The 14508-nt window shown below is 44.1% G+C and overlaps 1 protein-coding gene across 1 annotated transcript in view; it reads left to right on the top strand.

The window, feature by feature from the left end:
- Positions 1–629: 629 nt before the first annotated feature.
- Positions 630–14508, top strand: part of RARB (retinoic acid receptor beta) — a 288982-nt gene continuing 275103 nt past the window's right edge. The window contains exon 1 of the mRNA XM_024214543.2: positions 630–1098. Within this exon, the coding sequence (XP_024070311.1) occupies positions 921–1098 (178 nt within the window). The 5' untranslated portion in view covers positions 630–920. The remainder of the gene's footprint in view (positions 1099–14508) is intronic.

Here is a 14508-nt window from a genome sequence, read left to right as displayed (position 1 = left end):
ATACATGTTCCTGGTATAGACAGTACCGTAACACAAGAGGTCAAGGATTGAATGGCCTATCGACAATGAACCACAGAGGTGGTTCTTCTGGACCAGAACTGAGGCATTCTGGTGAAGTAGAGTGGGGAGCTTTCACTCCAGCCACTCATTCTGTATCTGTTATGGGGATGAGTCTTCAGGACTGAAACTGGATGATTTGTATTTGCTAAACACACTTTAAAAAAATACACCCCAAATATATTTATAGGATTTGACTTGTGCTGATATATTGTGTCTTCAAGAACATTTAATCTTTACTTGATTTCCCCCCCCCCCCCATATCAGAATTTCAGCTAATTTGGTTGATCAAAGTTCAGAATTTGGCTATTTCTAAAACAGAACTTGTGTCTGATTAGCAATAAAACATTCAGTGCTGAAATCTTGGCCCATTGAAATTAATTGGGTCGGGATTTCATCCCAGTGATTGTCAGGTCCATGTTATGGGACACTGGTAAATACTTTTCTTTACAAAGTAAGCACAGAACAGAAAGATTTTCAGCTTTTATGCATCATATACCAATATATTTTATTTTTTTCCCCTCCAGAATAAATCAGCATGCATCTGTAGAGTGAAGCTATCTTATCAGAAAAAAAGTTATTTAAATAAGCATCTGAACTGCACACCACATGCACAGATTAGGAAAAGAAGATTTTCTGTTCTCAATCTGCACAGCAAGAATGTACTGGGAAAAACAGTAGAAAGCAGCAATGAAATAAAGGATTGTTATCTAGTGAATTATCTTCTCATCTTCACACAATCCAGCTCAAGCAGTACCTGCAGGTTTGTCAGCCTCTTCCATTCACAAGTTGAGATATTCATTTCCTGGCCTGGAGTAATGCAACATAGTATTTGTGCACCTCATAGCCTTTGAGGTATTAACATGACAACCAGCAGCCGCACGTGTCCAGTACCAACAGTGAATGGACATATGAATCACTATCCAACAGCCCCATATCCATTACTTTTTCCTCCAGTCATCGGTGGACTTTCACTTCCTTCCCTTCATGGACTCCAGGGTAACCCACCAACAAGGGGATGCAGCACCCCATCACCTGCAAGTAAGTGCCCAGTTATTGATTCTTATGGCTGTTATTTACTACAGTAGAACCTCAGAGTTACGAACATCTCAGGAATGGATGTTGTTCGTAACTCTGAACAAAACGTTATGGTGGTTCTTTCAAAAATTTACATCTGAACATTGACTTAATGCAGCTTTGAAACTTTACTATGCAGAAGTAAAATGCTGCTTTCCCTTTATTATTTTTTAGTAGTTTACTTTTCAGTACTGTACTGTATTTGCTTTTTTTTGTTTCTGTTGCTCCCTGATTGTGTACTTCCAGTTCCAAATGAGATATGTGGTTGACTCTTCAGTTCGTAACTCTGATGTTCATAACTCTGAGGCTTTACTGTAATTTCCTTTATTAAAGAATGAACACGTTGATTATTGTAAGGTTAATTACAGCTGTTCATTTGCCACTGGCCTCCCTTTCTTTAAAAACAAATTTATTTTGAAATATGATTTTTATTTTTCTCTGCCTTTTTAAAAAAAAGATAATAAACATGCAATAGTATGAAATATTCCAGCTATGAAAATCATGAGTGATAAAACCTGCTAGACATTAGGAAATCTTACATTGTTATTCGTTAGTAGCTGTGGCGATACCTTATCATACCACCATAGGTCAGACCAGACATGTGTTTTTAACAAATCACACAGAAAAATAATTTCTTCTCTCATTAGCAAATAGCTATTGCCTATATTAGTACATAATTAATAGTGCTTTTTTGTTTTGCTTCCCTGTTGCTTGCCATACTAAGGTCCCGATTCTGTAGCTGCACATAGAACCCCCACTAGCAGGGCCAGCTCCAGGCACCAGCCGAACAAGCTGGTGCTTGGGGCGGCAGCTTGTAGGAGGCGGCATTCCGCCCAATCCTAGGGCGGCACGGCCGCTTTTGTTTTTGTTTTTGTTTTGTTCCACTCCAGCTGCCCTGTAGGGGGCAGCGGCGTGGAGGACGGGAGCGCCCTGCAGCAAGCCCGGCAGGGCAGCCCACGTCCTTCCCTCCCAGCCGACCAGAGTGGTGCGGAGCCCTCCCGGCAGGGGGCACGGTGGGAGGGGCCGCATGGCAGCGCCCCGCTGAAGCCCTGGCCGGCCTCCTTCTCTCTCTCCCCCCGCTCCCTCCCCCTTCCCCTCCCCCCCTAGCCGGGGCACATCTGCAGGGCAGGGAGTCCCCCTGCACCTTGGCTCCGGTCGCGCTTTGCTGTTCTGGCCGCCGCGGTTTTTTTTGTTTTTTGTTTTGCTTGGGGCGGCCAGAAAGCCAGAGCCGGCCCTGCCCACTAGAATCAGTAGGTATTTTGTTGCACTATTGGGGTCAGCGTATGCATCTGAAACTCATATGCAGTGATATAGTGCTCTGTTGTCTGGTATATCCTCTTTAAAATGCTGCCATTCAATATTACTATGTGTACTAGCCAAAGTGAGTTGTTTTCAGTGCTTTTTAATGAACACTGCCATGTTTCTTGCTAGGACTTACTTTCAAATGCATTGAAAAGAAGGGTCATGGGTCCAAGTGATATTCTCAATTACACTAGTGTAAACCCAGTATAACACCATTTAAGGAAAGTGAGTTACTCTGTATTTTCAGTGGTGTAACAGTGCAGAGTTAGGCCCTACGTGAGGAAAAGCAGTGCATGCTTGGTGGGATATTGGAGGATTATTCTGTTTCATTTTACAGCTCAAATTTATTGTACAGATGTTTGTTAAAGGATCTTGCTGTGAATGTTCCATATTAAGAAGTCTCTTGGCTAAACAGAAAGCTACAAAGGGCTTGCAGAGTATTGATATTAGCTACTAAAATATGTGCTGGAGTCAAAAAGCATGCAAAGTTTTGCATTCCAGACAAGGAAGGGGAGCAAAAAAGAAGAGTACCATAGAGACGACGAAGGAAAGCAACATTTTAGCATGAGACACAGGGAATGAAGAAATTCAAATGCTTGTTAATGCCACTTGCATGTGAAGCCCCTCCTTTATCCACTTACACATTATGCGTGAACTCCTAGCCTTACTGAAATAAATGTGAGTTTTGCTATTAACTTCAAGAGGGGCGTGATTTCCCCATGCGTGTAGACTTACGTGAGACCACATGCAGGCATATTGTTTTCAGGGTCAGACTCTTAATGTCTTCTGTTTTATTGCACTACATGATTTCTTTTATAGGATGTAAAGAAGAAACAGCTACAAGTTAGAAAACGTTTTAAGCATTTCATTTCCCAGTCCCTTTAGAAGTGATCAGAATAATGAACTGAGTTTTTGCTCTGATATTGCAAGAAAGTTCTTCTGTCACATGGACCATATAGATGATTAGTTCACAGCACCTTTTTGAAGACATATATTGGTAAATATCCAAAATATATAGGACTGTATATGCACAATTGTTCTTCACCATAATCATGTTCTTATTACATTAAGATTGTATCGAAATCAAATCAGTAGGAGTTGTGACTACTCAGCACTTCTAAAAATCAAGCCGGATGTATATTTAGGCACTCAAAACAAATGGCCAGTTTGAAAATATGGGAATGACTCTTTAAGTCTCCACTGTCATGGTCTCATCCTCCAATTTTCAGTATTTTCAAAGGTGCTTGCCTTAATTCAGACACTTTTATCCATATTTACATGTGCAAGTAAAATTAACCTGATTCTTTAGAGGTGCTGAGCACCAACAGTTCCCATGGACTTCACTGACCATAAAAATCTGGTCACTTCAGAGCGTAGCACTAGGTACCTGTGTATGAAAATTATGGCCTCTGTGTGAAATGTTGAGGGGCCTCAATGGGACAAAGATTTCTTGGGGGAAGAGATCCTTGCAAGACAGCTGACCCTTTTGGTTGATATTTCTCACTTATTTTGTTTTCCGGTCTTATAGAAGTGGCAGCCTCTTTTGAATTTAGGCCTTTAGAGTTCTGGTAAGTGATTTATAAATCATTCAGGAGCGCTGAGACAGGACCCTAGTGCATTGACTTTATATCTCAAGAGGCCTGGATTCAGATTCTTGAAAGTAGTCAGAGTGGCCTATCCTAACTAATGTTTCCACTTCACAAAACTACCACGCAGTTTGGTACAGTTTAGCATGGTCAAGAGTCTTTCTATTAAAATGAGAGCCAGAACTGGACACTGGGGGAATACAGTTCTGTAGTGAGAAGCTATATGTAGGGAAACTTGCCCAGTATCTGCCTGAAGCCCTGCTCTATATGTGACTGTATCCACAGTGCTATTTATCTTTCAAGTGCATGAGTTCAATATTCTATTTTAGATAATAGGAACTCTGTCAGGAATAAAGACCTCTGGTCCCTTTAGTTTTTTTAAAACAATGTAATTTATCAGCTTTTGTTCAGAGCTATCAAAGTTGGTACAGTTTAAGTTGAAAGACTTCATATTATTTTACTGTACTATTTTCTGTTCTGTCTTGACTTCAGACTTTTTCCATTATACCAAGTACCTGTAAATTCAGCCATCTTGTATCTACAGTTGAAACTGACATGTCATAGAAATAAGGGGCCTCATCATCAGCCCCTTCTCCTATTAAAGAGACAAAAGGCTTTTAGACAGATTAATTTTATGGGCGTAAGTGGCCTCCAGTAAGAGAACTGTGTTATAGTGAATTAATTTCACTGATGTTGATAATGGTGTTGACTCCTTCACCTCTGACTTGACTTCTGTTTTTAGACTGAGATACATAGTGCAAAATACTTTATAATTATAAGGTTGGTCACAATGCTAAAAAGGTCAGTAACAGAAAAAATATTACCTTTACACATAGGTGAACTGTATGTTAACATTGAATGAATAAAAGAGAGACTGTGGTTGAGAAGATAATTACTTTTGTAAGCATGATTGATTCACCTAGTGCTGTACTAACCCTGGGCAGCATAAAGCAGAGATTTTCAGTAGTCCCATTTGGGAGTACTCAGTGTGCACGCTCATGCAATAGCATTCATAATGATGAACCACAAACCTTTTCTACTTTAAAAAAATTAACGGAGATAGTTACTGGATAGTTGGTTTCGTAATGGTATTTCGAGCTTCAGTGGGTCATTTTGTTCTCAGTTCCTGTGGATATGAATCCATGAAAAAATGTGCACTGATAGTACTCTGGACAAAGAAGTTCTTCTTGGGACCTGAGCAAGGACAAAGACAACATGGAAGAAAATGGAGCTCAGAGCCACTTTAATATCTTTTAAGTCAGAGTCATGCACGAGCAACTGTTGGGCTAGTTCTTCGAGTGATGTCCCTATGGGTGCTCCACTTGTTGATGCGGCAGTGCCCCCTGTGCCTGGGACTGGAAATCTTCATTAGCAGTGTCTGTCGGACCTTCCCCCTCTTGCGCTGTGCGCAGGACGTACATATAGCGCTGTGCAGTCTGACCGCCCCCAGTGTCTTCTCTACCACCTTTTGGAATGGAATGGAATCCGCAGCACAGTAGTTAGTATTTTCTTCTTCTTCTCCTTTCCTCTTCTATAAAAAATATTAATTATTATTTTTATTTTGTCTTTACCTTTACAGTTCTTTCATAGCTTGAGTTTGTTTCCCCCCACTTCCTGCCCTTCCCAATTGGGAAGCTTTTCCCTCCACCCTTATGCCCGGATCCCCTGGGTTTAAGAGATTCATTTCTTGCGGAGCCACCTTCCTGGTAAGAGATGGCCACATGCAGTGTATCGGCTCTCTGGGAGAGGGATACATCTCACAAAAGTGTTCCCACTGCCTCGGCCTGACACCCAGGGCCAGAAAGCACTGGGATATTAGATTGAAACGTCTCCTTATGGAGAAGTCGCTTTGACTGGCATCAGGCGCAGGCCCAGACTCTTCCCCAGAGAGGCCCTCATGCCAGTGGCAGTGGAGTCATCCCAAAAGCAGGGGGCCCCTGCCCCCTCTGTGACCCCACCCCTGCCCCCCTCTGCCATCTGAGGCCCCATCCCCAGCCAAACCGGAAGCAGGAGCTGCGGATCCTCCACCTGCCCGGGGATGGAGGTCCAAGAGCAGACCCCAGCCCATGTCTTTGCCCCGTGGGCCGCCTTCCCAGGACAGGAGAGTCTGTGGCTCCTCATAGCTGCCCGCTCAGCTCTTACCACAACCCGACTCTGGTGGGAGGTGTGGGGGGACTGCAGGGCTGGGCCAGGGCCCAGGGCTACTCTCCTCCCCCCCACCCTGGGCAGGTGGAGGAGGGTCCATGGCACGGTGCCCCACAGCTGTCTGGGCTCCCTGGCCAGGCTCCAGCTGCCTGCCTGGTTGGTGAGGGCAGGGCCTTGGGAAGGGGGAGGGGAAACGGGGGGGGGGCATGGCAAGAAATGGATGGGCCAGGCCCCTGACCCCCTTTCCCCCCGTTCCGGCGCCCCTGTCTCATACTCTGCCAGGTCATCTGCCAGTCCTCATTTTTCCTGTCCCCTGAAGAGAAAGTCATTCCTTGCTCCTTTGGATGACAAGAAATGGGCTTCCTCCTCACACTTTGAGGCACAGCCCACCAGAACACCATCCCCAGCGAGGTTGGTTACCTCAGCCTCACCTGATGGGATACATAGCTCCAGGGCTCATCCGAGCACCTCCAGTTCCGGTTCAAAGAAACAGTCAAAAGACTCTGAGCAGACCTACGTCCCTTGGCACCATTTCCCAGCTCTGAGGACCAAGCTGGGCCACCTTCAGGAGCTACAGCACCGATGCCATTTCTGGCATCAGTGAAACTGTCAACGTTGATTAAGACCTCGGCACCAGCAAAATTGTCAGCACCGACCTAGTCTCAGGGACATACACCCTGCCTTCGGTGCCATGTCTGCCTTCAGCACGGTGTCTTACATTGACACTGATGAGGCTTTGGGCAGGTCCACACTGGGGCGGGGGATCGATCTAGGAAACGCAACTTCAGCTACGAGAATAGCGTAGCTGAAGTCGACGTTTCCTAGATCGAACTAAATTTACTTACTGCGGGTCCACGCGGCGCAGGCAGGCTCCCCCGTCGACAGCGCTTCTGCGAGCAGGAGTTCCGCAGTCGACGGGGGAGCGCTTCTGGGATCGATCTATCGCGTCCAGATGAGACGCAATAAATCGATCCCAGAAGATCGATCTCTACCCGCCGAATTGGGCGGGTAGTGTGGACCAGCCCTTTTTCCCCCTCCACATGACTTCAGATACCCGACGGACCTGCTGGTCTCTGACACTCCTGAATCTCCTCTTCTGCGATGTGACCTCTCCCCGCCACTTTCACCCTTTTCTCCAGACTCACGCCGCTCCTCCCTCTCTCCACCAAGAATGGCACCTCTCTTCCCTACTGGTGATGATGAGGAAGACGAGGGCTCTATTGTTCTCTCGACTATGGGCAATGCCTACCTGCCCATCCTCACTGTACGCAATCTCCTGCTGGTCATCAAGCCTGGCAGGTACCACCGTGGATGTAGCCATATGTGCCACTCCCACCAAACTGGCTGTATTGGGAAATCTTGTATAGGGGGCAGTTCAGGAACCCTACCAGGGAGCTTCGACGGATACCTACACCTTTCCCTTTTCTACCCGTTTCTCGCCCCCAGGAAGTCAAATCACCGCTGGCATTAACTGAACAGGAAGAACAGGAGGAGGAAGAGTCTCCACCAACTTTATATTTTTCATCTTCATCTCCTGATGATGACTCGACCCCCCACATTTGCTGATGACTTCAGACACTTTCAGGAGTTATTCTGCTGGGTTACAGAATCTTTCGAGATCCTGTTGAAGAAAGCTAAAGACCAGCAACATAAACTGCTGGATATACTGCACATATCGTCTTCTGCCAAGATCGCATTGCCAATCAATGAGGCTCTTCTTGACTCCACAAAGGTGCTGTGGCAGTCCCCGGCATCTATCCCTCCAACCTGCAAACATGCCAACAGAAAATATTATGTTCCAGCGAAGAATGAGGATTCTTATTTTCACACCCCACCCCAAATTCTCTAGTGGTCAGTGCGGTGCAAGAGAGAGACCGTCAGTTCCAATCCTATTCTAATAAACCAGACAGAGATTGGAAACATCTGGACCTATTTGGATGCAAGGCATATTCATCAGCCACGCTCCAATTTAGGATTTCAAACTATGCAGCCCTCATGGCAAAGTATAACTATGTAAAAAGCAACAAAGAGTCCTGTGGCATCTTATAGACTCACAGACATATTGGAGCATAAGCTTTTGTGGGTGAATACCCACTTCATCAGATGCGACAAAGTGGATTTTCACCCACGAAAGTTTATGCTCCAATAGGTCTGTTAGTCTATAAGGTGCCACAGGACTCTTAGTCTGGATCTTTAAAAAGCAACAAACACGGCTACCCCTCTGATATATAACTATATAAACTACTCCAAATTGGAGGAACTCTGTCATGATCTACTGGAGACCAAGAAGGAGCAATTCCAAGCCTTCATATTGGAAGGACACCCCCTAGCCTGTACAAGCCTCACTAGACTCCACAGACACTGCTGCTCGATCCATTGTGACTGCTGTGATCAAGAGGCACGCATTGTGGCTCCACCCTTGGGTTTTCCTAAGGAGGTACAAACCACAGTAGAGGACTTACTGTTTGAAGGCCAGAAACTTTTCTTGGAGCTCACGGATAATTCTCTGCACTCCCTTAAAGATTCCCTGAGTTTCCTCAGGATATACATGCCGGCACCAAAGAGATGCTTGGGGAAGTACCAAGTCCCCTTACGATTCAGTACACAACAATACATTCCTCAATGGCACTATGACATCCAGCACCGACGACGAAGGCCTCCTAATAAATGTAGACAGTCCACTCCTTAGGGGTCTACCTCTCACATATCACCACCAAAGCAACAATTTTGATGGTGTGGCTGAGGCCCTGAGAAGCACCCCTCTTTTCCAGGCATGCTCACCATCTTCCATATTCCATCTGTTTGATGACCGACTGGCTCCATTCCTATCATCTTGGGAGTCTCATCACCTCGGACAAGTAGGTCCTAGGGATAATCAGGGAAGGATACTCCATCCCCTACCTATCTATCCTGCCACTCCCCCCTCCCCATCCCTTTTCAGGGACCTCTCTCATGATTCCATTCTATGGGGAGGAAATAAAACATCTTCTGCAATTGGGAGCCATAGAACAAGTCCCTTCCCTCCACAGGGGACAGAGCTTCTACTCCTACTATTTACTGATTCAGAAAAAGTCCGGCGGCTGGAGTCCTATCATGGACCTTCACAACCTAAACAAATTTGTCAAACTGCAATGCTTCAAGATGGTTACCCTCTCCACTATTATCCCAGCAATGGAACAGGGGGACTGGTTCTCAGCCCTCGACCTCCAAGATGCATACTTTCATATTTCCATACACCCTGCACACAGATGATTCCTCCGATTTGTTGTGGGCACAGACTACTGCCAGTACAAAGTTCTTCCCTTTGGACTATCTACAGTGCCTCGAGTGTTCTCCAGTTCCTCATGGTAATCATTGCCTGTCTGCGGAAACAAGGAATCATCATTTTTCCATACTTGGACAACTGTCTTCTCAAGGCCCCATCCGAACACGGTGCTGCCTGTTTCTGTTGCGGTCTGAATTAGAACTCACATTTTTTAAAATAACTTTCTATTTTTATATTATCAGAAAACTACATAGAAGCCAAAGAGATCAGTTGTTGCCAATACATATTTGTACCAGAGTTGAAAGGGCAAATTCTCTTTTAATATAATATTTAGTGGAATGGCAGCATCAATAGCAACGTCTTCACAATGCAGTCTGAATACAAATACCACTAAACTATGTTATGAAGTACTTGTGCACCTTATGGGATTTTTAATTGAGTTTTAAATACCTCCACACAGAAAAAACGGCCTGAATTAAATCTAACTGAGGGGTAGATGCACAAACAAATGAAGCCCACTTTAAAAAAAGAAAAAACCCCTAACTTGGGACGGTCCGCTTTCTCCTGAGATGGCCTCTTGTCATCCTCCTAATGAAGCAGCCCACATTGCAGTTAGCTATTAACAATCATATGATGATCCACCTATTATTCTCCCTGTGACTTACTGCTCCAATCTGGTCCTCAAGCCCCTGACCATAAGACTTGGATCCCAAGGATCCTGCCTTTATTTGTCCCAGGAATGTATAGGGAGGGATTGGGAGATGTGAACATATCATTATAAAGGGCTTTGACAGAAAGTCAATAAGGTGAATAACTGATCCACTTATTAGATAATCATAACCATTTTACATGGAGAGTCTATGGGGTGGCAAGAATAGAGTTAAGGTAATTTAACCGCACATTTCCATACTTTCCAGTGTTTGCAGTTTTAAAAGTGTAATCTTAAAATAGAATGTCCCATCTATTCTGTTCTGTATAGGTCTTTTGGACATGTGTAGATATCTGGAAAATAAAATCATTCAAGAATGTGGGAGAGGCAGGGAATAGAATCCACTCTGACAATGCTATGTGAACCCTTATCTAGCTACTAAATATAGTAATACTATGGTTTTGAAATAGCGCTTTTGAGATACTCGGGCGAGGCAGATTGTTGTTTTAAAGCATTATGTTCTATTAGGATTGTTTTCTCTTACATTATTGCTGGCTATTTACAACCTGGACTCCAGCTCAAAGGGTTTTTTTTGTTTTTTTGGGGGGAATAGATATGGACTGACTGACATCATTAAACTAATACAGTAGAATGCAGTATTTTTAGTGTATTACAACATAGTTTCCCCAGCTCCACCCCTTGTAGGCATTCATTTACTTTTCCAGTTCACTTGTTAATCATTGTATTGACATAAAAAGTCCTCCCAAAAGCACTCTTTGGTAGATTGCATTAAATATGAATAGCGGATATTCATTACGATGTGTTACCCCCAAGAGAGCGCTAAACTATCCGCATTACTCAGGAACAGGCAAATACAGGCAAATTCTTCAGCTATTCAAATAGTTCAGTGTCTCTCTGTATCTCTAATAAAACAAGAATATATCTCTATTCCCTTAATTACTTAGAAGGTCAAGGACTCTCAGTTCCCACTCTACCTTACAGTGCTACAAGAGGGGAATGTTTCCACTGGTGGTTGAATCACAGTAAATAAATGATGGATTTTTTCACTCAGCATAGTTATAGTTTTCAACAGCTGTGCATTAGTCTAATAATATTGCTATATCTGTATCGAATTAGGGAAAAATCCAATATGAATTAAAACTTTAAAGGACTTCATCTGTTTGTTTTTCCCAATAGTTACAGCTTTCTGAGTAGTCTGCTTTTCACCCTTATTGCCTCCTCTGGCTTTAAATCCCATCTCACACTGAAGGCTTGCCATATACTCATTACCATTTGCACACCTCTGCAATTGCCAGCTGTTTTCAGACATCACCTTTTATCATCACCTGTGCCGATGTTATTTTTAAACATAGTTCTTATATTCAGAAGGTGGGATAGGCAGAATTTGAATATTAATTTCTTTACGTATAGGCAATATGGTAACATGCTAGCAATATCCTGCTAATGACATCAGCCCTAACCTTAAAAAACTCTCTGCTTTTGGAGCAAGCTGCATAGCTCAGTAGTTTGAGCATTGGCCTGCTAAACCCAGGGTTGCAAGTTCAATCCTTTAGGGGGCCATTTAGGGATCTGGGGCAAAAAAACAACAACACAAAAAACTGTCAGGGACCGTACTTGATCCTGCTAGTGAAGGCAGGGGGCTGGACTTGATGACCTCGAAAGGTCCCTTCCAATTCTATGAGATAGGTATATCTCCATATATCAATTCTTCCTGGATTCATGTAGTTTGAGACTTCTAAAACAATCAGACTGTTGGATTCACAAAACTATGTAATATGTTCTGTGATGGTTTCATGGTAGGAACTATCTTAACTCATGAACAATTTTAAAGTACAGTTGATAAATTTTGGAACTCTGTTGTGGTATTGTCATCTCCTAATGTGGTCTATGAAGCATAATACTTTTAAATGTGTTCCCCCTAAAAGTTAAACTACTCAATAATAGCTCTTCCCTCAAACTAAATGCCCATGACTCTTTTTGTAACTTCACCCTATCAGAGTGATTCCTGGGAATCCCATAGGTGTAAGCCACTTAAGAAACTAGCAACAAGGTTTCCTGGACTTAGAGAATCAATTCTGCAGGTAGAGGGACAGAGTTGACCTGCTTTCCGGTAAGGACAAATTTTTAGAAATTCTCTAAGCCTGTTAGCATACAGACAGATGAATCATACTGATTCTAGTACTTATCCCCATAAGTTCCAGTGCCCATGGACGTGCTAAAGTATACAAGTGATAGGTATCATTAGTTCTAGTACAGAATTGTTTCCCCACTCGTGGATCTTGAAACAAGGAAATTCTGTAACAAAACATTAGTTTAAAAGAATCTATAATTGAAACTAACAACCTACCTCTTTTCCTACCCTCCTCTCGAAATAAAATATAAAATTCAACAAAGCTAGATGTTAGGAAGTCTGAAATAAATAGTTAAGGGATCTCTCTACTCCTCTGTTACTGCAGAGATCTCCATCACTCACTGTTACCCCAGCTGACTGACCCCACTTTAACTGTGGCCTTTTACTTGGTTCTTTGAAAGAAATATTCTGTTGATGTAAACTGCTGATTTTATATAAATATGTTGTAAATCTTTCAAAAGGAATATAATCCCCAGGCCATGTGGCGGTAAGTTTGTCAGAATTCTCTAAGTTTTCTCACAGTATGATGTGTTGTTGGAATAGAAGAATATCTTTCTGGCTCAAATTGGAATGATGGAGCTATGTATTGTTATGAAGCATGTTGGTCATGGGGTGCTGTACACTTCTGAAAGTGGACATAAAGCTTGCAAGTTTGTATTCTTCAAGTGCTGGTCCCTATGTGTATTCCACACATGGGTACAAATGCGCACCATGAGTCCAAATCTGGAAGTGCTTCAGAGCAGGGTCTGTTGGCCTGCACATGTGCAGTAGCTCTCCTCATGCTCCCGACCAAGGGTATAAGAGGCAGTGAGGGTTGATGCCTCTCCAGTTCCTTCTTACCACAACATGGCCTGAGTCGGAACGGTGTCCTCTTTCATTCTGTTGTTTAACCAGTGAAGAAAGAAAATGTTTGTAAACAGTTATATATCTTAGCGTAATAGTTAGTAGTTAAAGTTTATAGTTAGCATAGGTATTTCTTTTCCATCAGTTGGGGAGCCTCTTCCCAGCTCTGGGACTATGCCCGAGTCCTGTGATTCAAGAATTGCGTCTCTTGCCCTTGCTCCTTCTCCATCAGTGATGAACGTCAATGGTGCCTGTACTAGGTCTGGGTGAGGCACATATCTCTGCAACGTGCAGTATCTGTGGCTCCTTCTCACCCGGAACTCAAGAAGCCCAGGAGCTTTGCCTACGAAAGCACCTGATGGAGAAGATTATGAGGTCCCTGTCCGATCTGGGCCAGAGAAACCACCTCTCTGTATATTGGCCTCAATTGACCAGCAGTACCCCTCCAAGTACGTGCTTTGAAGCCTTCAGGATCTAAGCCCAAGGTCTTTTCTTCTAGGGCTCCCCATGAGAGTAGTGGGCACTCTCATGGTATCAAGGACAGATCCCCTTCAAGGACTGTCCATAAGAAACACGCTTCCTCCCTGAGCCTGTCCAGGTTCGGTGAGATGTCATGCATGGAACTGGCTCCACTGAAAACCCCCAGATTGGAGGGCAAAGCACGTAAAAAGAACATCCACTGGTTCCATCAGTCACCTTGGTACCAAAGTGTAAGGATAGATGTTCACTGGTTCTGTCTACAAGTGCCGCCTCATTTATCTAAAGACCATCCAGCTGCCACAGGTGCACCGAGTCCTTCAGACTTGACTGCTGGAAGCTCTTGATCACCAGGGTGCATGGAGACATACATAACACCAGAGGATATATTCTTTCCTTATCCACAGTCTCCACTTCTCTCCAGTCCCGCCCTCTTGAGGGATGTTCTTACTTCGGCGGAAGAGCCTATATCAGTATCCCAGGAACAGACCCATCTCCAGCCATCCGGCAGGAGTGCCCTGGTACCGATAGCACTGCCGCTACTGATGGAACAGTTCTCAGACATGGATGAGTCAGAGGAGACAGCCACGCCAGTATTTCCATGGAGACACTTGAGCCCCATCAGACAGTTATGCTCACCATTCCTGTGGGTATGACCTCCCCCCAGGGACCACTGGTAGCAATTCTCTTGGGGTCCCGCACAATTAATTAACCCCTCTTTTTGGCCTTATTGGTGATACTTCAACAGGAAGCAGAATCTCTTTTACACCGAGGGGCAATAGAGTGTGTCCTCCCTCCTTACCATGGGAGGGGGTTCTACTCCCCATATTTCCTAATTCCCAAAAAAACACAGAGGGTGGAGACCCATCCTGGACATGTGGCAACTCAAGATCGTTCTTCAAAAGCTGAAATTCCAGCGAGCTCAGCGCCATCAAGGCAGACCTTCCTTAAACAG

This window comes from Terrapene carolina, unplaced genomic scaffold, assembly GCF_002925995.2.
Source record: "Terrapene carolina triunguis isolate 2854851 unplaced genomic scaffold, T_m_triunguis-2.0 Scaffold84, whole genome shotgun sequence".
Lineage (NCBI taxonomy): Eukaryota > Metazoa > Chordata > Testudines > Emydidae > Terrapene > Terrapene triunguis.
Note: the sequence above shows the minus strand (reverse complement) of the source record. Positions and strands in the feature narration are given on the sequence as shown.